Here is a 21,596-nt window from a genome sequence, read left to right as displayed (position 1 = left end):
AATTTATGATGTTGACATCATGCTGTTAGCCTGTAATTGTTCATGGTGGGTATTTCGACTACAGAAATTAGTAAGCACTATAAATCAGGGCCTTTCCTTTCTCCTCCCTGCAAGAATTGGCTGTTAAACATTTACCACCAAACCACTGAATAGAAAACAGGTGGATTACTTAGGACTCGCCTAAAAATAAGATTGTTGGGTATTTTTTTTTGCCCGTTTGCTTAAACAAATCTCAAGTCACTGTTAAGTCCAGGTTAGATCTGGTTTCAGGCAGAGTTGGAGGCTGGGCACCTGACATCCCAAGACTCAGTTTCTCTTCCTCTCTTGCTCTCCCCCTCCTCTGCTCCCTACCACGCTGGCTTCATCCAGTAGTAATTCAAGGGTCTTCTATCAGTATGGCAGCCCAGTGGAAGGAGAACTCCTCTTTCTCAATACTTTGAGCAAAAGATCCTATCACTTTGCTAAGGGGAAGACAACACTGATTGTTTAGTCTGGGTTACGTTTTCATCTCTGGGTAGAGACACTGAGAATGGGGAAGTGAGTGGCCAAAGGAATATGATGATGCAGTGACCAGGAGGAAGGGAGATGGATGCTGGACGTTCAAGGAGCACGTGGCAACCCAGTACATTTGCTTCATCTGTGAGAAGGCAGAGAAATGATAATTCAGCTAAAAACGTATAATCACAGCATGATTGAGTTAATGGGCCTAGAAGGGCAGATCAGGAAATGTAAGAGCTATGCTCCAAGTGTTCAGCCACTCTTAAGAGTATTGTATTCAGTTCTTGGCACTGTTTTTCACAAGGGACATTAGATATTTACAGGAATATCCATGAGGAGTTTGTCCTACAGCGATGTATGTAGAAAAACATATGAAAAATGGTTGAGGAAACTAGCGAATGTTTGCTTAGGGGAAAAGGACCCAATTTCTGGAAAGCTATAGAAGAACTGGATATTGCATGGTAGAATGGCAATTTACACGGAAGTTAGGTTCTCAAGTCAGTGGGTAAGGCAAAAATCACATCTAGCCAAAGTCTCCTTGAAAATTACCTAAGAAGCATGGTAATACAGACGATGGGCTAGTACATGTAACATAGATGTATAAATGTATCATGTACTTAATAATGCACAATATAATACAGATGCCTGGGTGGCTCCATCGGTTACGTATCTGACTCCCGATTTCGACTTGGGTCATCATCTCACGGTTCGTGAGCTCAAGCCTTGCATCAGGCTCTGTGCTACCAGTGAGGACCTCGCTTGGGATTCTTGCTCTCCCTCTCTCTCTGCCCTCCTCTGCGCACTCTCTCACTGTCCAACAAACATTAATAATGTACAACCTAATGAAGAGTACAGTCATTTAAACACCAGTATCACAAAACCCTATAAAAATGTATGGTGAGCAAATAAAGCCATTCTCCTATTTCACATCCACTTTGGGGCACGTGGCAATGGAGTAGAATAGTGGGTGTGTTGTCAACAGCACCCCACTCACCCCTCCCTCTAAAGCACATTTAGCAGGCTCGGTCAGTTGTATAAAAATTTTAACCAGCGTTTGTTCCTGGGAGAATTGAAATCTTGGCATTTCCCCAAGTAATACAAGTGTCTTTGTTATTTATAAACACCCGAGTTTATGCTAAGAGATGCCACAGCCTGGATGATGCTGGTCACCAATAAGAGATGGGATTTGAGCATTGGGACTTTGAGCCAGCCCAACCTCGAAGGAGGGAAGAGGGACGGAAATCAAGTTGCATCACGCAGCCAATGATCCAACCAGATACACCCGTGTAACAAAACCCCAGTAAGAACTCTAGACATGGAAATGAGTGGAACTTCCTGATTGGTGAACATGAGAATGTATATGGACAGGGTGGAGCTGTCAGACGCACAGTGGCCTGGGGACTCCTCACACATGGCTGTCATCTGAAGAAAGGGCAATCTTGTTGGGAACCATGCCCTTGAGCCCATGGAGCCTGACACTAACACCACATGATTGGCATCTAAGTTGTATACCAGTTGGTGTGCGAGCTATCAGAAGTTCGAGAAGCACGGAATGTGAGGGCACAGTACTTCTGGGGTCATAACTCCAGAAACACTACCGTTTCAAAGTAGGGACCAGACAAAATTAATACCCTGACCTTTGCCCCTAGAAAAGCCATTAGGTAATGGTCCTTGGCTATCTCACTTTAGAAACTTTACATTTAAAAGATGCCACACAACAGTCATTTAGGAGTGTCCCGCTCATGCAACGTCATGTTACTGTAAACCAACGACAGCCTAGTGACAGAACCGATCACCTACAGGAAGGTCTGGCCAATTAGAGAAAGGCAGCAGAGCTCCTCTTTTTTGTATCAAAGAGCATTTTAATATTTTTGAGAGGGAGAGAGCACGAGCCAGGAGGGGCAGAGAAAGGGAGACACAGAATCCGAAGCAGGTTCCAGGCTCTGAGCTGTCAGCACAGAGCCCGATGCGGGGCTCAAACCCACCAACCAACCGTGAGATCATGACCTGAGCCGAAGTCGGACGCTTAAATGACTGAGCCATCCAGGCGCCCCCAGCCCCTCTTTCTAAATCACAACAGAACCTGAGAGACCCTAATACTGTAATAACGAGGTAGGTACATGGATGACCCAGTGGCTTCAAGGTTGGCAAGGTTGTGCTTTTCCCTTTTTGTTTCAGAGAAATGGGCATCACAAATACCCACAGTCAATTTCACAGACATTTAAAGTGAGGGGGAGCCCCCTCGCAGTCTCTCTCGGGGCCACAAGGACAAGGCAGGCTTTTCCCAGTCCCTCCAGTCAAAAGCTAACAGCAGCAACACACATCCCAAACACGGTGTCCATTCCTATCCCTTAGGACACTCAGGGCTCCTGCCTGAACACCTGACACTCGAGGGCAGGGAACCCATTCCTAAGGAGAATTAGAGTCAAAGGCATGGTGACAGGGGTACGGTCTCATCTGACCTAGGGATGGACTTTCCAAGGGGAAGATCCTCCCCAGGAGACGGAGAATGAACTCCCTGTGACCAGCATGGTGTGAGCCAAGGGTCACAGCCACATCACGAGGACAGGCGGACAAGGATAGACACGTGATGGGGTGTAAGGACACCAATCCTTTGCAGCTCGGGAAGCTTCCGGGCTCACCGGACTGTCGGTACAAGGGAAAACCAGGGACAATCATCCCACATAAGGAAACCCTCCAGCTGGGTCCCCACCACCCGTTTCTCTACAATCAATCCTTCCAGAATTCCTCCTGCAGGATGTTATTTAGGGCAGTTAAGGGAGATTTTGGAATTACTTCAATGCCATTTAAATTCATTATCTAATGCTAATTAAAATGATTTGTTTCGCTGTCACCAAGGAAAATCTTGTTAGGGAAACAGACGAACTGCAGTAAACTGTGTCACCGAGCTGGGAGCTGATACGTGCTTACAGCTCCCCACGTCCCAGGTCAGTGCCAATTCCGGGGGGGGGGGGGCGCGGGAATTAGCCTGGAGGCATACCCGGCCTCCAGCAGGTTCCAAGACCCAGCCAGGCATCTGAGGAGTGCTCCGCAGGATAGCAGGAATCCTGCCTCTGCCCCTCCGTCACTTTGGGACAGTCACCACACCTTTCTGAAGGGGTTTCTATCAGCGGTTTGCAACTTGAGAATCACCAAGGGCACTTTTCAACAATCCACATACCCAGGCCCCGCCAAACACCAATGCCATCAGAATTCAGGGAGACAGGGTCCAGGCGTCAGGATGTTTAAGCTCCTGAGGCGAGGCCAGTGTGCGGGTGAGGCTGTTTACTGCTGCCTCTGACGGTCTCGAAGGACCCACCCCCCAGCCCTGTGCCTGGGTCTCCCCCCCATTTCCAGACTAATTGAGTCACAGGCAATCACTGGCTTAGCTCACCACTCTCCGGCAGACACTGGTTATGATGAATCGGACTCCACTGAATTCCACCGGAGTGATCAGTGAGGAGGGAGCTGTGGTTGAATCATGGCCCACGTCTTCACGTTGGGTTGGTACGTGCCAAGCACATTAACTAGGTTCTCGGTCCCCATTTCACGAATGGCCCACAAGCCAAAAATTCAATTGGCCATGCACCACCCGCCTCCTTCACTTTGAGCAGCATTTTCATCATTTTGCTGCTCTTTGTAACTTACCAGAGCAAGAGGGTGCATTACTAAAGTTAAATTAGACACCTCTTTAATAACAGAATACCCCCAAAATAGTAGTGCTTTCAACCACCAAGAGTTTACTTCCCTAGCCTATAAATAAAACCCTGGCTTTCCAAACATGGTCCTGGGACTAGCACGATCCCCATCACCTGGAAACTTGTTAAAAACGCAGACGCTTAGGCTCCAAACCGTACCTACTGAATCAGAAATTTGGCGAACGGAGCCCAGAAACCCATTTTAACAACCCCTACGGGTGATTCGGGAACCCTGCCTTCATCAGAGAATTTCAGAGTTGGCAGACCAAGGCTAGAATAGTGACTCCATGAAGTCGTCAGGGACCCAGGCTCTTTTGTGCTCACCATTTTCATCCCAAAGGTACCAACCTTGTCCACAGGCTTCAGACATGGCTGCTGGAGTCCCAGCCATCACATCTAAGTCGAAAGGAGTAGCACGGAGAAGAAACCAGAGACAGGCACTGACCTTAAGCAGGAATTCCTCTCCCTGGCAAAAATCTTTTCTGTGGCGGAGCTTAGAAATACCGTCTTTGAATTGGGCACAGACCATCCACCTAAGACTTGGGGTTCTGTTTCTGAGGTATTGAGTCAACTAGTCATTCTGCCTTAATTAAGCGCTCAACAATGATCCTAAGGAAAACCCAAACTTAGGGGTGCTCTCCCTGTGTCCAGGCGCTGCATTAGATGAATGCTAGGACAGTATCTTGTTTAACATCCTAATTCCATGAGGCATTGTTACTCTTTTTGTAGATGCAGTAACTGGGATTTGAAGGGGCGGGTTCCTGTGCCCGAGGTCACCGAACTAGGAAGTGGGTGGAGAATTTCAACCGAGGCAGTTCATCAGCAGACAGTTCTTAGCCCCAAAGCTGTGCTGCTGATACAAGTGTTGGTGGAGGAGAGGAGTGGTAACTTACCTCCTATCCGTTCCTCATTGGCATCAACGACTTGGCTGTGATGTTGCCATTCCTGAAGGAGGGTGAGCTTGTATAGCAACCCTCCCCTGATTCTATATGCTGGTTTCTTCTTTTTCAGACTCACTTTTCAATTGACTAGGACAGGTGAACAGGGTGCCTGCACATTAAGAAGCTCAAGCCTGGGGCGCCTGGGTGGCTCGGTCGGTTGAGCGTCCGACTTTGGCTCAAGTCATGATCTCGTGGTTCGTGGGCTCAAGCCCCGCGTCGGGCCCTGTGCTGACAGCTCAGAGCCTGGAGCCTGCTTCGGATTCTGTCTCTCTCTCTCTCTACCCCTCCCTTGCTCCCATGCTCTCTCAAAAATAAACCTAAAACTTTTTTAAATAAGAAACAGCTCAGGCCTAATAGGAAGGAGAATCCAGGTTTTGTGGGGCCTGAAGCCTGACAAGTTAGCATCTCCCCTGAAGATTACGAATACAAATTTAGAAGCAGGCTTGAGAAAGTCCAACAGTCAAGGGCTCTGATACATAAGCCCCACTGGCTTCACAAGAAATCGGCTTCCAGCCTAATGCTTCCCTTCTGGCACTGCTGGCTGACCCCGTGTGGCACTGGGGACACATGGCAGGGGGGTGGCCAGCAGGCAATCGCCAACGGTTTCACTTCGAAGGGCCGTTGGAGAGGACATCGGCCAACGGTTTTCTAACTCAGTGTTTTGTTTTTAACAGCTGAACCCGGTTCGAAGCGGCAATCTCGCTCCACATCTGAGCACATTACACAGATCTAAGTGCTGCTGCTCTGACTGGAGCCCAGGCGGGTGATCAGGACCCCCATGTGCTCTGTCCCTACCTCCCGCCGCATCCCGGCTCCCAAGGCATCTCAGGGCTCCCCGGGCTCTTTGTTCTTAATGTTTTATTTTTCAGAGAGAGAGAGAGAGAGAGAGAGAGACAGACAGACAGACAGACAGAACACCCTGAGACACGCCTGCACACACACACACACACACACACACACACACACACAGAGGGGGAAGGGCAGGGGAGGGAGACTTTCCAAGCCCCTCTTCTTACAGGGGAGAGAGTTAAGATACAGATCTCAGCCCGTAAGTCACACAACCTTGTGGTTGGCAAGCTGGGGACTTGAACTCCTCCCTGCCCACAGATCTTTTCCTTCTCCCATGACAATTCTTCAATTCCTAGGCCAACCCTTGGAAACCGTGTACCGAGTGCTCTCCCACCTTGTCCCCAGTGCAGGTTTTGTTGTACCATAGAGTCAAAGCACAAGGTGTTGCCTTGGTGTTTCAACGGTGACTCACGACACCCAGCTCCCCGCCCCGCAGTCCTGGACGGGGAAGGCCACGTACTTCTGCTCAGGTCCCGGGAGGCCTTTCCCCCCAGACTGCTGGGCCTTTCACCCCCTGGCACACACGGGGGAAGGCAAGAGGCAGGGAATGGCCTTAGGTGGCATTTTTGAAAGAAGAGTAGGCACCCTGGGGTCACAGGAATATCCAGGGTGCTTATAAACGAGCAGAGAGAGAAGCTATCTTAATACCGTGAAAAAAGAAAGGATTTAAGACATACTGCACGTAGGCACCATAGAGATTTTTCTCTTCTGTCTGGGATTTTTATTGCTGGTGGACTTACATACAGACTGCACACGGATTACTCTCTACTCGCTGGGATTTCAAGTCTTTCTGACGGCGCTTCGGGTCTCGGCAGAACTCCGAGAAGCTTCTCTCGACAGTTAACTCGAAGTAGCTCCTTCCCATTCAAGGATGGCTGTACGTTTTGCCCACTTCAGTCTCGGGGTACACACTTGCCCATCAAGTGGCCTGCTCTGTCCTTCACCACTTTTCTTGGTTCATCCACGTCTGCAGGAGTTCTCTGTGGCCACGACTTAGGTCTTCTCATCACAAAGGGGAAATTCTCTTTTCGGGCCCTTTTCTCAGTGATTAAATCGCCCTGAAAATTCGCAAGCTGGTGGGCACCTGGGTGGCTCATTCGGCTGAGCATCGGACTTCAGCGCAGGTCATGATTTCACGGTGTGGGAGTTCGACGCCCACATCGGGCTCTGTCCGGACCTGCTTCAGATCCTCTGTCCCCCACCCTGCCCCGCCCCTGCCGCTGCCCCTCCCCAGCTCTTGCAACTGCAATCTCTCTCAAAAATACGTTTCAAAAAATGTTTCAAAAATTAAAAAGCAAAATGCCCTCTGAATATAACAGGGTCTTCTACAGAATGGCCGTGTCCTAACTGCAGTGGACAAAATTCAAGCAGAAACGCAGGGATCTCTCCCATCCTCAACTTTCTCACGCTACGTTGCTCTCACAGAAGACCTGCATTAGTACCTGTTTTTTGCTAACTGAAAGAAATACAAGAGGGATTTCGCTTTTAGGGAAGCGGAAAGCTGCAGAAGGCTGCGGCGTTCAGGGGGTTTGTGCCGAGCCTCTGTGGAAGGGGGGCACCCCGGCAGCGGGCAGTGCCCCCACCAAGTCCCGGCCCAGGGCAGCAGCACCCAGCCTTTCCCACGGGCGGGCCGCCCTAGTATTTATTAAACTGTGTCTGCGAGCAGGTGTGCTTAGCCTCGATTTATTTCGCTCACCCCTTAGCCCAAGTCCTAACCTAACAAAAAAGCCTCAGGCCGGTTATTTCCAGGGATCTGGAAACACTCAGAAAACCTTCCGGATTGATTAATGGGAATTGCTTTCTCCACTTGATCCTATTTTGCTTCCACAAGGGCTCACAGGATCGCATTACTTTCAGAGAGTGGGAAGGCCTGTCCTCGTTTCTCCTGTTTGGAAATGGGCATCCCCTGACGGCTACCTTCGAGAAAGGGGGAATCCATCTCCCAGGGTTTTTCGTCCTGCAAGGTCGCAGACAAACGGATCATTACATCGGAGGTGCAAGGCAGAAACGAGAAGCCAAGGGGTCAGGGCAGAAATAGTTTCAGAAGAGGAAAAACATGGTTCTCCTACAAGTATGGAAGAACGCACTGAAGGAGTTAAAAAGCAGGACGGTCAAGCTCTGTGTGTTGATGGGGCTCAGGACACATGCGCTGGAGGAATCTGGCGAGCAGCAGGGGTAGGACGACTTTCTGACCTTCTCCAAGCAGGTGCTAGGACCCGCACGGGAGAGGTTCCCTCCCTCCACCTGCTGGAAAACGATCACCCTGGTGCCCCAAATGGAGGGACGCCAAGAGAAATCCTAAGGAGCGGGACTTGTTGTTTCCCCCAGTTGACTAAGTTCCTATCCTTTTTGTTTTATTACATCTTCCCGTGACTTTCCTCTCAAAACGCCCAGGTTTACTACTTCTTTGGGTCTGAGTTTTCTCACCAAGGCTCTTGTGTCACGGAGAACTTAAATCAATTTGTAAGTCAATACAGAAAAAGACTATTTTTCCCTCCTCTAACACAGACGCATTTGTGTTCAATGAAAGACTACTAGAATAAAATGACAAAGTTACAGCAACATTTACAGGGCAAGAGAAGTCCTCTCTTGAGTTGTCTCCACTTTGGACAGCAAGTATTTGTGGCATATTGATCTCGACATTTTACGACCCACCTTTCCCGAATCTGAGCTCTAATTAACAGTGTGTCAAGCAACATTATATCCCCCTAGGAAAATCAAAAAATCTTGTGGTTTTGTAGATAACGCTCTAGTAGGCCTTTAAACGGGGCACATCTTTTTTGCCCTATTTCTAGACTTTTGATAATTTTACTTAACATAGTTTTGTATACTGCAGCCCTGTGACTTGGTAAGTAAACAAGGCAAGGTGTTATCCAGAGGAATCATAAACATACACTGTGACAGGCTCCACTCACATGCAAATCTCACGGGCTTCTGACCCCAACCCCCTCCTATCTTCAGAGATCATCTTGAATCTGACACATAAGCAAACAAAGGTTCACAAAGATTGTGATTTACTTACATTCCTGGTCGGAGCCAGGGCCCAGCCTCAAAGCCAGATCCTCCGCAAACACCAAGCCGTTTTCTCCGTGATACGACCCTCCACATCCCCTCACATTTGTAGGGAATCTTGTTTGCAAAAGTCTTTGTAAATTGAGGGAATAGGAGGCAGGTGGCCTGTGTCGTAGATGAGACACTGAAGAGTGAGATCACCTCCCCAGCAAAGGCAGAACTCAGGCAGGGCCCATGTGCCCTCCAGAAACCCCCCTGGAGTCAGCCGTGTCGTCTCTGGGCCAGACCCACAGTCCACCCCTGGAGGCCAAGGCTACTGTACGAGCTGAAATCCCCCCACTTCTTTGCTCTGGCCTACCCCCAAGCAAACAGCCCTTCCCAACCTGTCTAGCTCTTTGCCCCCTACTGGAGCTGGCTGACAGACTCTGCAGGAAGGTGGGGGTCACAGGCCGCCGCTGAAGGTGCTGCTCCCATCAAGGTCATTTGCATCTTAACAGGAGCTGAGTTGAGTTCAAGTATTTTCCCTCTCAGCCCACCCTGTGGGGAGAAGAGATGAACTAAGGGGCCTGCAAACCGGATCTTACTACCCTCCTACCCTGGGCACCAGCTACAAATAAAACAATGACTTACACCTGTGACTACTTGCCTACGGAACCCCGCTGATGTTTTAAACTGTAAAATATGTACCTGAAAGTGGTAATGAGTTCATGGAAGTTTCTAGGTGATTTCTTAGCCAATATATACCCAAACGAACAAGTATATTTTGCCTTCTAGGGCAAGGATTGCTGAAATGTTTTGATTGTTGTTGTTGTTTTTAATGTTTATTCATTTTTGAGACACAGAGAGTGCGTGAGCCGGGGAGGGGCAGAGAGAAAGAGAGGGAGACACAGAATCTGAAGCAGGCTCCAGGTTTTGAGCTGTCAGCACAGAGCCTGACACAGGGCTCAATCCCAGGAACTGCGAGATCATGACCTGAGCCGAAGTCGGAAGCTTAACCGACTGAGCCCCCCCGGGGTCCCCTGAAATGTTTGCTGTTGATGGAAGGTTCCAGAGCCGTCACAAAGGCCTTTCTGGCCATCCCCAAAGCCTGGCCCTGAGGGAGCCCTGCCTGGGCTGTGTCAGGCCCAGCTGAAGGTCCTTTACATATTTCACTCTCAGGACTTACCCACTGGTTTGGAGTTTGTATATTTAAACGACCTCTGAACTATTTTCCTCCTCCCCCAGCCTGGTAACCACCATCATTCGCTGGGTTTCTTTACAAGTTTGGCTTTTTTAGGCTTTTCATATAAGTGGTAGCATAACAGTGTTTGTTCTTTGCTGTCGGACAGCTCTCATTTGGCATGAATGCCTTCAAGATCCACCCGTGTTGTTGCAAATGGTGGGATTTTCTTCTTTCTCATGGCTGAATAATGCCATACCATGTGTGTCTATGTATAGATATCGGGATATAGATATAGATTAGATATAGATAGATGTATGTATGCATACACACCTACCATATTTTCCTTACATATTCTTCCATTGACCGACACTTAGTTGGTTTCCATCCTGGCTATTGTAAATAACCCTGAAATGAACTAAAATACCGTATGGTGATTTCGGGCAGCAATCTCGTATTATAAACATCCAACTTGCAAAGAGACTAGATCTTGCTATTTCTCACCACAAAAAATTGTAATTGTGTGACGGATGGAGGTGTTAGCTAATGCCACAATAGCGCTCCCGTGGAAATATATAAATTTACCCATCAACCTGTTTATACACTGCCACATGTCAGTTATCTCAATGTAACATTTAAAAAAAAAAGTTTTAAAGCCAAAAAAAAAAAAAACACCCAACCCCACATATATAAGCTCATGTAATTCTCACAGTGACAATGACCTGTGCATTATGTTTTTATAAATGAGGAAGCTGAAGCAGAGAGCTTATGTGACTTTTCCGAGGAAGCCCAGCTGCGAGCCAGGCTTCAAATCACAATGGGGCTCTGGGCGGATGCTCCTAGCCACTATGCTATACTGCTTCTAACTGGACTGGACTTTCCTTTTCCAAAGGGGTGTGTTTTGTGTGCAACTATATAGAAGATACCTCACCCTAACCCCACCTCTAGGAGTCCAGCAATAAAAGTTTTGAAGGCAGTGGAAAGCTATTATGGAAAACCAAAGCAGGCTAAGGTCCAGAGGAAAAGATGGGACGTTGTATTTTCCCATCTGTAATCAGCCTGGATTCTAAGACCCATGATTTTATGTGTCACTAACAAACACAGCTGCCTGTTAAAAACGGCCAGGCCAAGATGCCATCAACTCTAAGATGCATCCTTTCAGATTTGTCAGACTAGGAAAAAAACAGATGTGCACTTTTTAATATTTACTTTTGAGAGAGACAGAGCATGAGTGGGGGACAGGCAGAGAGGGGGAGACACAGAATCTGAAGCAGGCTCCAGGCTCTGAGCAGAGCAGACGCAGAGCCCGACGCGGGGCTCGAACTCAGGAACCGTGAGATCATGACCTGAGCCGAAGTCAGACGCTTAACCGACGGAGCCTCCCAGGCGTAACCCAAAAGATGTGCATTTTTAGCACTGATGAAATACAGTAAGACCCAGGCAAGCAGACGAAAGAGCTTGAGACCCAGGGGAAGGAGCCTCTGCAACATCTCCTGCAAAGGCCCGCCACACTCCCACATCCTGGTTTTAACGTTCTCCCACATTCTAACCAGATGCTAGTTCAGAAGAGTATCAACACCCGCTAACTGTGGCCAAGGGAAAGAAAGGTGGTGTGATTTGCAACACCTGGGTCATCTGCGCCAGGTGGAGGCAGGTCACGATGGGTTCACCTTCCCCAAAGAGGGTGACTGTGAAATGTGGGAGGGGAACCCTGTATCTGCTGGGTTATTGACACAAGCAGACACAACAGTTCTCTATTCGGAACTAGACTTAGGTATTAAGCAAAACAGATAGAGCAGAGGAGTCCATTTGCCAACAGAAATGAGCCCCGACTTGTCCTTTTCCCCCATGTGGCTTTCTTGCTGTCACACACACACACACACACACACACACACACATCTTTAAGAATCATGATGTTTCTTGGGGCGCCTGGGTGGCTCAGTCTGTTAAGCATCTGACTCCAGATTTTGGCTCAGGTCGTGATCTCACGGTTCACGAGTTGGAGCCCTGCATTGGGCTCTGCACTGACAGCGTGGAGCCTCCTTGGGATTCTCTGTCTCCCTCTCTCTGCCCCTCCCCCTGCCAGTGTTCTCTCTCTCTCTCTCTCTCTCTCTCTCTCTCTCTCAAAAAAAAAAAAAAAAAAAAAAAGCACGGTCTTTCTTTTGTCCACTGCAAACGGCTGAAGGTAACAGCAAGTCTAGCACGTCTTTTACTGGTAGGTTTAACAATAAAAATATGAGTTCTAAAAGCACGAGGGTTTCTAAAAGGAAAGTCTGTTTTCAAACATCTGGAAGTCATTTAAACTATCTGAATTATTCATTATGCTTAATTACAGCCATCAAGAGCACAGTCAGATGATTCTCATAACCTCACCGGGTTCCCATCAGCCCCATTCAAGCGGTCATCACACAACAGGCACAACTAAGCGCTAATCATTTTCCCTCAAGACATAATTAATTCCCCTCAGAACAACAAGAGAGCACGGACCAACATTTCTCACTGCCACATTTCTGCAGCTTTGTCCACTTAGAGTCAGCAGCGGGCACGAACCCATGTTTAAAAGTTGGATAACACGTTTTGATCGAAGAGTCCAAACATTATTCCTTTATAGGGATGGGAGTGGGAACAGCAGCGTATCGTGCAAGGCACTCTCTGGGGTACAAACACGGACACGGCGGGCAGCGTGTTTGCACACTTGGGAATGCACACAGAGGAGCCCTTTAGTTACTGCGCAGGAAAGTCATGGGATCCAAGGAGCATGCTGTGTCTCCTGCTTAAGAATGTTCATTTAAAAGACTTAAGAATTCGCCAGGGAGCAGGTTAGGGAATTCGGGTTAGGTCCCTTTAGCGGTGGTGTTTTAAAATTTAAGAAAAGATGTGAGGCGCCTGGGTGGCTTGATTGGTTAAACGTCCGACTTCAGCTCAGGTCATGATCTCACAGTCCGTGGGCTCGACCTCGCGTGGGGGGTCTGCGCTGACAGCTCAGATTTTAGGTTCGGTGGCTTCCTCTCTCTCTGCCCCTCCCCTGTTCACACCCTGTCTCTCTCTCTAAAATAAATAAACATTAAAAAAAATTTTTTAAACAGAAAAGATGAATTAGTTTGCTAGGGTGGCCATAACAAATACCACAGGCTGGGTGCATTAAACAACAGAGATTTATCTCCTCCCAGGACTGGAGGCCAGAAGTTCAAGATCAAGGTGTCAGCAAGGTTGGTTTCACTGAGTGGCTTCCCTCCTTGGCTGTCTTCACATAGTCTTCTCTTACGTGAGTGGGGTCTCATCTCCTTCTAAGGACGACAGCCGTATTGGATTGGGGTACACCCGTATGACTTCATTTTACCTATGTTACCTCTTTAAAGGCTCTGTCTCGGGGCGCCTGGGTGGCGCAGTCGGTTAAGCGTCCGACTTCAGCCAGGTCACGATCTCGCGGTCCGTGAGTTCGAGCCCCGCGTCGGGCTCTGGGCTGATGGCTCAGAGCCCGGAGCCTGTTTCCGATTCTGTGTCTCCCTCTCTCTCTGCCCCTCCCCCGTTCATGCCCTGTCTCTCTCTCTCTGTCCCAAAAATAAATAAACGTTGAAAAAAAAATTTTTAAAAATTAAAATAAAGGCTCTGTCTCCAAATACAGTACATTCTGACTTATAGGGGGGTTAGGATTTCAACTCACCAACTCAAAGGGGCTTAATTGAACATGTATCAGGTAGAGATTATTATACATTTAGTTTCCTTAGGTTAAGCAAGATCAGAAGTGAGAAAAGAACTCAAGCAGCAGATTTTTGTTTGTTTAATTCATTAGTTCTGGCGTAGAAAGTTTACGGTTAGTGGCTCAGTATTAACTGCTGTTTTTGAGACCTGTGCTCTCTTAGTCTAAAAATACGCACACACCCTCCTCTTTCTCAGACTTAAGAGTGATTAACCCGCTATAATTAAGATGTAATCTTTTCAAAATTTCTTTGAACGTAGTAACAGAAGCGCCATGTCCTAGAAGAGCCAATCCTCTGAGATCAAGCACGCAGGAAGTTTCCTGAAAGGGTCCTGATTCCATTACACAAAGGCATGGCGCCCCAGGCTTAAAAGGAAAACAGGGGTCTTCCTTCTTTGTAGGCAGAGTCTGATCCCTGGGGAAAGCGCGGGGTTGGTGCAATCTGAAAACTGCAAAAAGCTGAATTTTGCAATGAAAGACATTCTCGAATCAAGCTCTTCCATGGAAAATAACCTCCCCCGCCGCAGCCAGCCGGGTTCTTTTCAGTTTGGTTGAAACCATGTGTAGATTTCTGCTAAGAATAAGAACGGTACACGCTCCCTGGAACAAAGTGCCTGGGAGAGAAGCCACCGGTGAGTGTGCGCTTGCAACAAATATCTGGAGGAACAGAGAGCAGTGAGGGAGGCAGGGCTGAGAAAGGTGAATGCAGAAGAGCAGGTGAAATCTCCCCGTGGTATAAGCGCCATGTCAGCAGTTCGAGGTTCTAGGTACTGGGGAGAGACGTGGGATGGAAAACGGGGGACTGCTTCAAACTGGTTTACTACCACTCCAAACCTTGGCAGAAGTCCTCGTCTGGACTTGCATAGGTTCCATTCCACTAGGCTAGGGCCCCGGTGGAGAAGACAGCACGACGGAGAGGCACTGTCCTTACGGTAAGTATATGGGTTAATTCAGATCTGCACAATGAGTGTTGAGCAACTAGAAAACTGGCAGGCAGGTGGATTTCTCTCCAGAGGCACTTCAGGGCCCCAGACAAAAGGCCTAGACATCCTGAGGTCTGGAGGACTTCAGTGAAACAGCAGCCCCTACCCCTGTGCTATAATAACAGGCTAGCCCGTTTCTAATCAGGTTTCAGGGTCTTAAATATACAGAGAACCAAAGATCTCTCCAGCAAAGCCTCAAACGCAAGAGACCAAAGTACACCAAAGAGCAGATAATAGAAAAAAAACAAAGCAAAGTAAAACAAAACAAAGCAAAATGAACATAAAATACAACATCCCGAGAAGTAAGAGAGTTCATCCAAGGCACAAAAAAAAAAGGACACTTCAGTGGAAAGGCTGGCAGAAGATGGAGAGGAAATAGGTCTCTCATTTCTGGGCAAAACAAAAAGCCAAAGAAATGAAAATAGAAAACTAGAGGATCAAACCAGCATTCAAAATGGTAGTTAACAGCAATTCCAAAGAATAAAGAAAACAGGAAAAAAAAAAAAAAAAAGAGACAGAGACGGAAATGATACAAATCCAACTCTCAGAAGGGAAGAACTGAAATTTTCTAAAACATCTCCAAATGCCCGGCATGAAGGATGGAAAACAGACACACCTCATACACCAATGCACAATGACCTGCAAGATAAGGCAGCTGGGGATTAAAAAGTGTCCTGTCACCTTCCGGAGAAGCACTTCCCCTACAAAAGGGCACATATAAAAAAGGGTGGGAACGAGGGTGGTGTAAGGGTTCCACAGCAACCCTAAATCAAAGGAAATATTGACCCACGTCCTTAAAATTTTGAGGCAAAATTAATTTCCAACCAAAATTCTATATCCAGCTCAACTAGGCACCCAGGCGTGAAAGGGTGTGTAATGAAGACGTTCACTCTCACCTGCATTCTTTCATAGCAAGTTACTAGAGATTATGCCCCATTCAAGAGGGGCTAAAACAAGAAAAAAATGCATGGGATCCTGGAAATGGGCTTTCCGTAGGAGAAACGAAGAGACGGCCAGGATGATGATGGTGGTTGTATAGCAGGTCCTCAGGACATCCAGAAAGCCAGTTGCCTCCAGGAGGGGTGTCTCTAAGGGGAAATGGGAATGCTAGTCGGCTCAATGTGTTACAGTGTGGAAACTAATATTGGGAGTCAGGTTAGCACACTCTTGGCAGCAGGTGTCTAAGGATCCAATTCAAAATGGCCTGATGAGTGGGCTATTGCCTCACGGAACCAGGAGTCCAGTAGCAGGGCATCTCCCAAGGACTCATTTCTCCCACAGATCGACTTTCCATCTTTGGCTCAGCCATGGTCAGCATGCTGTCTTCTACGGCTGCGATAGCATGCCTGCTCTGAGCGTCCAGTGAGCACATCCAAGGTTGGCTGGCAGGAGAGGGACCCTTCCTGGGGCGGGGGGCCTGTGATCTAAGAAACCTTCCCCAGGAACCCCACTTCCAAGGTTCACTGGCCAGCCACCTTCAATCCACCAGTGACTCAAGGAATAGTCCCCTGGGATTAGTTCACACCAGAGTTCTTTTGGACAAGCCACACCACGAAATGTTCGCGTGGCCCCGCGGAGTGACGGAGGAGGCTGCTAAAACCTCGGCACTTCTAGGACCCACGTGTGGCACAGTGGCACCAAAGCACACCAGTTAGGACACCGGAGCCACGGGGAAAGGTGGGGACACCTGAGTAACATGGGAGCCTTTCCAGGCTGAAGAAAGGAGGAAAATGGTACCTGCTAGAAACGTTGAAGCAATTCTGATGAGAAGTTTGGGAAACACCAGGAAGGATGTAGAAAAATACACAAATGAAAATGAAGGAAGCAAGTTGATTAACACCAGGAAAACTGAAATGGTATGGGCCACGTAAGGGCAGTTCACTGCTCAATTGTTTACCAACCTAGGGCAGCATCACCACGTAAGACCTGAACACGGACTTCTCCAAAATGATGCCGTTCTCCTGGGACGACAGAGAGAAGATGGGGACCAGGGCTGGGGAAAGGTCTCCATCTGTAATGCCCACAACCAACATTTGAAAGAGAACAAATAAAACCCGCAATAGAAACTCCAAAGCATTTCAAAACGCAGTGGAGCTGAAAAGAAGGGGAAGTAGTTCCTTCCCAGCTGGGCAAAAGCAGGGGTGTGGAGGAGCGGGCAGAGGAACACAGGCTGCGTTGGCCCCACTCTACTCTAATTTTATATGTTTGTTTAGTCTCGTAGACAGAACAGTAGGGATTTTTTCCTCCTCTTGGTGAACACGCCCTTTCCGTGGACAACACAAGCTCCCAGTGTGTTCGTTAAACAGAAGCAAGCTCTGCCGTTGTCTTTTCTGTATTTACCTCCTCACCTCAATCCCCCACCACCCTGAGACCCGGTGGGGGCTGGGGAGAGGACCCCCAAGTTATAGGCATGGGCTCTCGGGCTCCAGGGCCAGGACTCCCTGTCCCTGGCAGGTGGGATGCTGGTATCCTGTGGGGGTGTGGTGGGGGGCAGTGCTGGACCGCCACAGTCCGGCCAGGTAAGGCACAGCAACTCCGCAGCAGGTGCCCTGCAGTGACAGACCCCAGGGCGTGTCCGGACAGGCTACTGGGAGAAAGCTATGGGGCTCGGTGTCCAGGGCAGCCAGGCTGTCACAGGTGGGGGCGACGATGAGTCTACCAACCCTTCAACTTTGTTGCTAAACGCCAAGCACAGTTTTAAAATTCAAACAACCTACCCGCGCCTAAATTTAAATTTCTGCACTGTTCACAAATTTGCATCGCCTTTCTTCTAACTCGAACCCTGTCAAGTCTTCAGCTGCTTAAGGCAAAGTCCTAAGGAAAAATGCCTGATCACAGGGAGCTATTTACTGGGAAGGTGCGGCTCCCAAGATAGGGAGACTTTCCCGGTGACCTTGACCTTCACCCAGCCCCCACTGTGACCCCCTCATTCTTGTAGCACATTTCCTCTCAGGAGCCTGAACTTACCTGAATGCCTGGCCAACAAAACCTAACCCGAAACCCAATCCCCAAACCCAATCCCCAAAGCAGCAGGGAATGTGGCGGCTGCTGTCGCCTGAGGCCATCCTGTCTCTGGGTCGTAAGGCTTCCTGAAGTGCCTGCAAAACGCTTAATTTTCACCTCACTGCTCCCAACAGACTCCCCAGGGCTCCCTTTTTCTACACCCTGACTTCCTTCAAGGTCCCCAAGTGCCACCCCCTCCCTGAAGCCCTCTCAGACCACTGCTCAAGGAGACCTCTTCTCCTTTGAATCAACTCTTGCTTCTACTTGGGATGTACCTGGTTGGTCCCCCTGTATACGATGGTTAAGCCTTTTATGTCATGGCCTCGTGTGATTTGCTCAGCACTCCAAAGACAGAAGACTTGGCTGGGATTAAAAAAAAAAAAAAAAAAAAAAAAAAGACCATTTTTAGAAAACTGTTTTATAAATAGACTCTTATACAAAGAAGAAGCACAAACACAGAGCACCCAGACTCCCAGGAAGGCGGCCCCTGGCCCTTCTTTCCCGCTCTGGGAAAAGAGAACAGGAAAGAAGATTCCATCTTGTTCTTAACTATCTCCACTAGGCGGCCAGTTTTTCAAGCAGCGTTTCTATTCCTTTGCTGGCATTTTTGTTTTTCTCCAATGTGGGAATGAGGCCTTTGAGTCCAGCCTTGACTTTGTTTGCAACTTCTTGATCGGAGCTCTGGAGAAGGCTGAGGAGACAACAATCAACCAATAAAAAAATGACATTTCATAAAAACCCCTAACCATCTGCCAATACTATCTCCACCCAAGGTAGAAAAAGTTCACCGATTTGTGAGACAAGCCTGACAATCATAAACACATCTTTTTAATTCACCAGATGAATGAGGGGGGCTGGGAGCCTATATTCTGAGAGCACATAAATAGAAAACGTTTTATAATCTTGCTGGCAGATCACACGGAACTCCATTCCGTACAGAAGGGGTCTTACACTCGCTGGTTATCTTAGGACTAACACCCGGTCTTAAATGTGTTTACTGCATGGATTCTAGCCCCTCTTTCCTACCCAGATGAAACTCAAGAACAGAAACCTTGTGTTTTACTTCTCTATTTCACGGTACCATGGGGCACACAGATGACCGAGAAGACTTCCCTGAGTGACCGCGTAGCACCAGTGACCAGGGGCAAGGCAGGAAAGGCGGAGGGCCCGAGAGGGAAGCAGCTAAGAGCCTTCCTTCTAAACTCCGTGGCTAAAACATCCAAAAGGGTGAGGAGCTTAAGGGCCTAGATTTGAAACCTCCCTCAGCCACTGTACCCACCAGAGCGTGCTATTTAAAATGTCTGTTTCCTGACCTAGAGACAGGATCAACAACACAAGCCACCCCCTAGCGGAGAGATTTCTTGAGGCTCAAATGATCACATATGGGAAGCACCTCGCCAGGGCACCGCACTTAGCGACTACTTCATGAACGGGAGCCACTAAAACAAACCAGTCAGCTCTGCTTCCTGGAAGCCTGCTGGAGCCCTATCCCCACAAGGGAACGGAGTCCCAGAGGCTGCTACCAAGAGCCCGCGAGACCCCTTTCTCTTTAAATAGGGGCTGGGGCACAGGCACCCGACTGTAGAAGACCAGGGCTCCCCCCTCCTGCACGACCACATTTAATGCTGACCTCAGAAACACATCCTAGAAACAAACCACTTGGCATTTCCCCAAGTCCCTGGTCCTGATAACTTGCGGCACGTCCACAAAGAGGACGGTTAGGTCAGCAGCACCGAGCAGCACTCTGCCGTTGGCGGGGGGACAAGGCCCAGCTTGCCACTTGCAAAGGTGCGAAGTAAAGCGCCCTTTTAACAGATTCGTGACTCACCGGGTAGTTTCTGGCTAAGCACGCACTCACATAACGCGGGGACGTAATAAAAGTATTTCCTGAACACACGCGCTGGACGTAAAGCTAAGAATTTTACATACACCATCTCCTATGGTTTGCAGAACAGCCTATGATTATTACTAATCTAATTTTACAACCAAGAAAATGAAGGTCCACAGAAGCTGAGTGATTTGCCCCAGACCGCACAGTGAGCTGGGATCGAAACCCAGGCAGGGTGTCTAGAACCCACGATGATCTAAGTGCTAGAGGATTCTGCTGCCCCGAGTCGTTTTTCCAGATAGCCGACAAGGCTGATCCTCTTTCTCACCAAGGATGCCTTTTCACTTACCGTAAAAAAGATCTAGGGAATGCTGCACAAGTTTGAAGTAAAATACATGAGCAGAGAATTTTACCAAACAAGTCAAGCACATGACTGTTCTAAAACCATTAAAACTGATTATTGTATTAATTATTAGGTTATATGTAGTTCAGCACCCCTTCACAACCTCAAATATCTTACATGCCAATGTTCCAAGATAAATCTGTAGTATCCTTCTACTGTTTGAAATCCACCCAAGAGCAGCTTTGATTGATGAGCAATCTTTACAAATTAATTTCATGGCATGGTTGAAATTTTTAGTTAATTGAGCGTTAATGAAAGAATATGTCAGTAGGTGTTAACACTCCAAACGCCTGGTAAAGAAACTCATATTAAAAAAGTTCATGTTTCGGCTAATGGATTCTGGCTGTTCAACTTGAAAATGAACTAATTTTCATAAGAAATGAACAAAATGAACCGCACCACCCATATATTTGGAGATCCTGATCTACCTGAAGTAACAGATTGTCTGTATGGACCATGTTTATGGGTATATGTGTACCAAAATCAAATCCTAGACCGAAGAAAGACTTCTAACTTTTACAAACAAAACAGATCAAATTACACAGCATGCTGCATGTGACATACTGTGGGAAATTCAAACGTATCCCCTTTTCCAAACCTCGGTAACACAGCAGGGGAAAAAAAAATCAGCAGTGATTACTTCACAATAACAAACAAATCTATTTTAAATGAATGCTGTTAATAGAAGGGTTTCACATCCAGGAACAGAACGTACGTAAGTTTCAAAGACCTGTTAATTATAAACTCCAAGTAACTCTGGAGAACAACAGACAAGTTGAGCACATGCCTCAATTCACAAATCATCAGCACTCTATCATTTTAATTAGAAATAAACAATTAGCATGCAGACTTCAGTAGCAAATGCTCCCAGAATCCTTTTAAGAATACTGGAAAGTAAGAAAAATGACACGTAAAGTCAGGCATGATTTAAAAAGCAACTTTGTCAGTTTTCACAGGGACAAGACTAATTCGTTAAAAAGAATGCGATTACAATTTTGGTCAAAACCATAAATGTGAAACAATCAAATGATACACTGTGTGATCTCTTATTTACACGTGGAGTCTAATTTAAAACAACAACAAAAGCAAAACAAAACAAAACCCAGCTCATAAATACAGAGAACAGATAGGTGGCTGCCAGAGGCAGGAAGGGTGTGTGCGAGGGGGAGACTGTGCATATGCACGAGGAGGGTCAAAAGGCAAAATGTCCAGGGGTTGCCAACACAGCCTTCCAGGAACAAGGACCAGGTGAGGAGATGTGACACTGGCCGGACTGATGGCTTATTACTTCGGAACGTACAGTTTAAGCCCAACCAACGTGAAATGCCAAAAGGTGAACGAGTTGCTACAGATCCCTTTTTTTTTTTTTTGAGATCTATAATTCCCAACGGCCGTAATAATGTTCCAGAAAATGTATATACTTGGCAAATCCTATGAATTACATAATTTATAATAATCGGGTGTCGGAGGGCTCCACAACCTGGGGAGAAAAGAAGGTCGTGAAAGTGACCCCTACACATTA

General features: G+C 47.6%; 1 protein-coding gene and 1 long non-coding RNA gene across 3 annotated transcripts in view; both read right to left on the bottom strand.

Annotated features, from left to right (window-relative positions):
* Positions 1-9,840, bottom strand: part of LOC123381480 — a 155,694-nt gene extending 145,854 nt beyond the window's left edge. Inside the window, exon 1 of the long non-coding RNA XR_006588506.1 lies at positions 9,009-9,840. This is a non-coding gene — a long non-coding RNA (uncharacterized LOC123381480). The remainder of the gene's footprint in view (positions 1-9,008) is intronic.
* An 8,405-nt stretch (positions 9,841-18,245) lies between these two features.
* PUM3 (pumilio RNA binding family member 3) overlaps positions 18,246-21,596 on the bottom strand; it is a 32,993-nt gene continuing 29,642 nt past the window's right edge. For both annotated transcript variants that reach the window (XM_003995332.6, XM_045043481.1), the window contains one exon: positions 18,246-18,534. In XM_003995332.6, coding sequence (XP_003995381.3) covers positions 18,402-18,534 — 133 coding nt within the window. In that variant the 3' untranslated portion in view covers positions 18,246-18,401. The remainder of the gene's footprint in view (positions 18,535-21,596) is intronic.

Source organism: Felis catus, chromosome D4 (assembly GCF_018350175.1).
Source record: "Felis catus isolate Fca126 chromosome D4, F.catus_Fca126_mat1.0, whole genome shotgun sequence".
Lineage (NCBI taxonomy): Eukaryota > Metazoa > Chordata > Mammalia > Carnivora > Felidae > Felis > Felis catus.
Note: the sequence above shows the minus strand (reverse complement) of the source record. Positions and strands in the feature narration are given on the sequence as shown.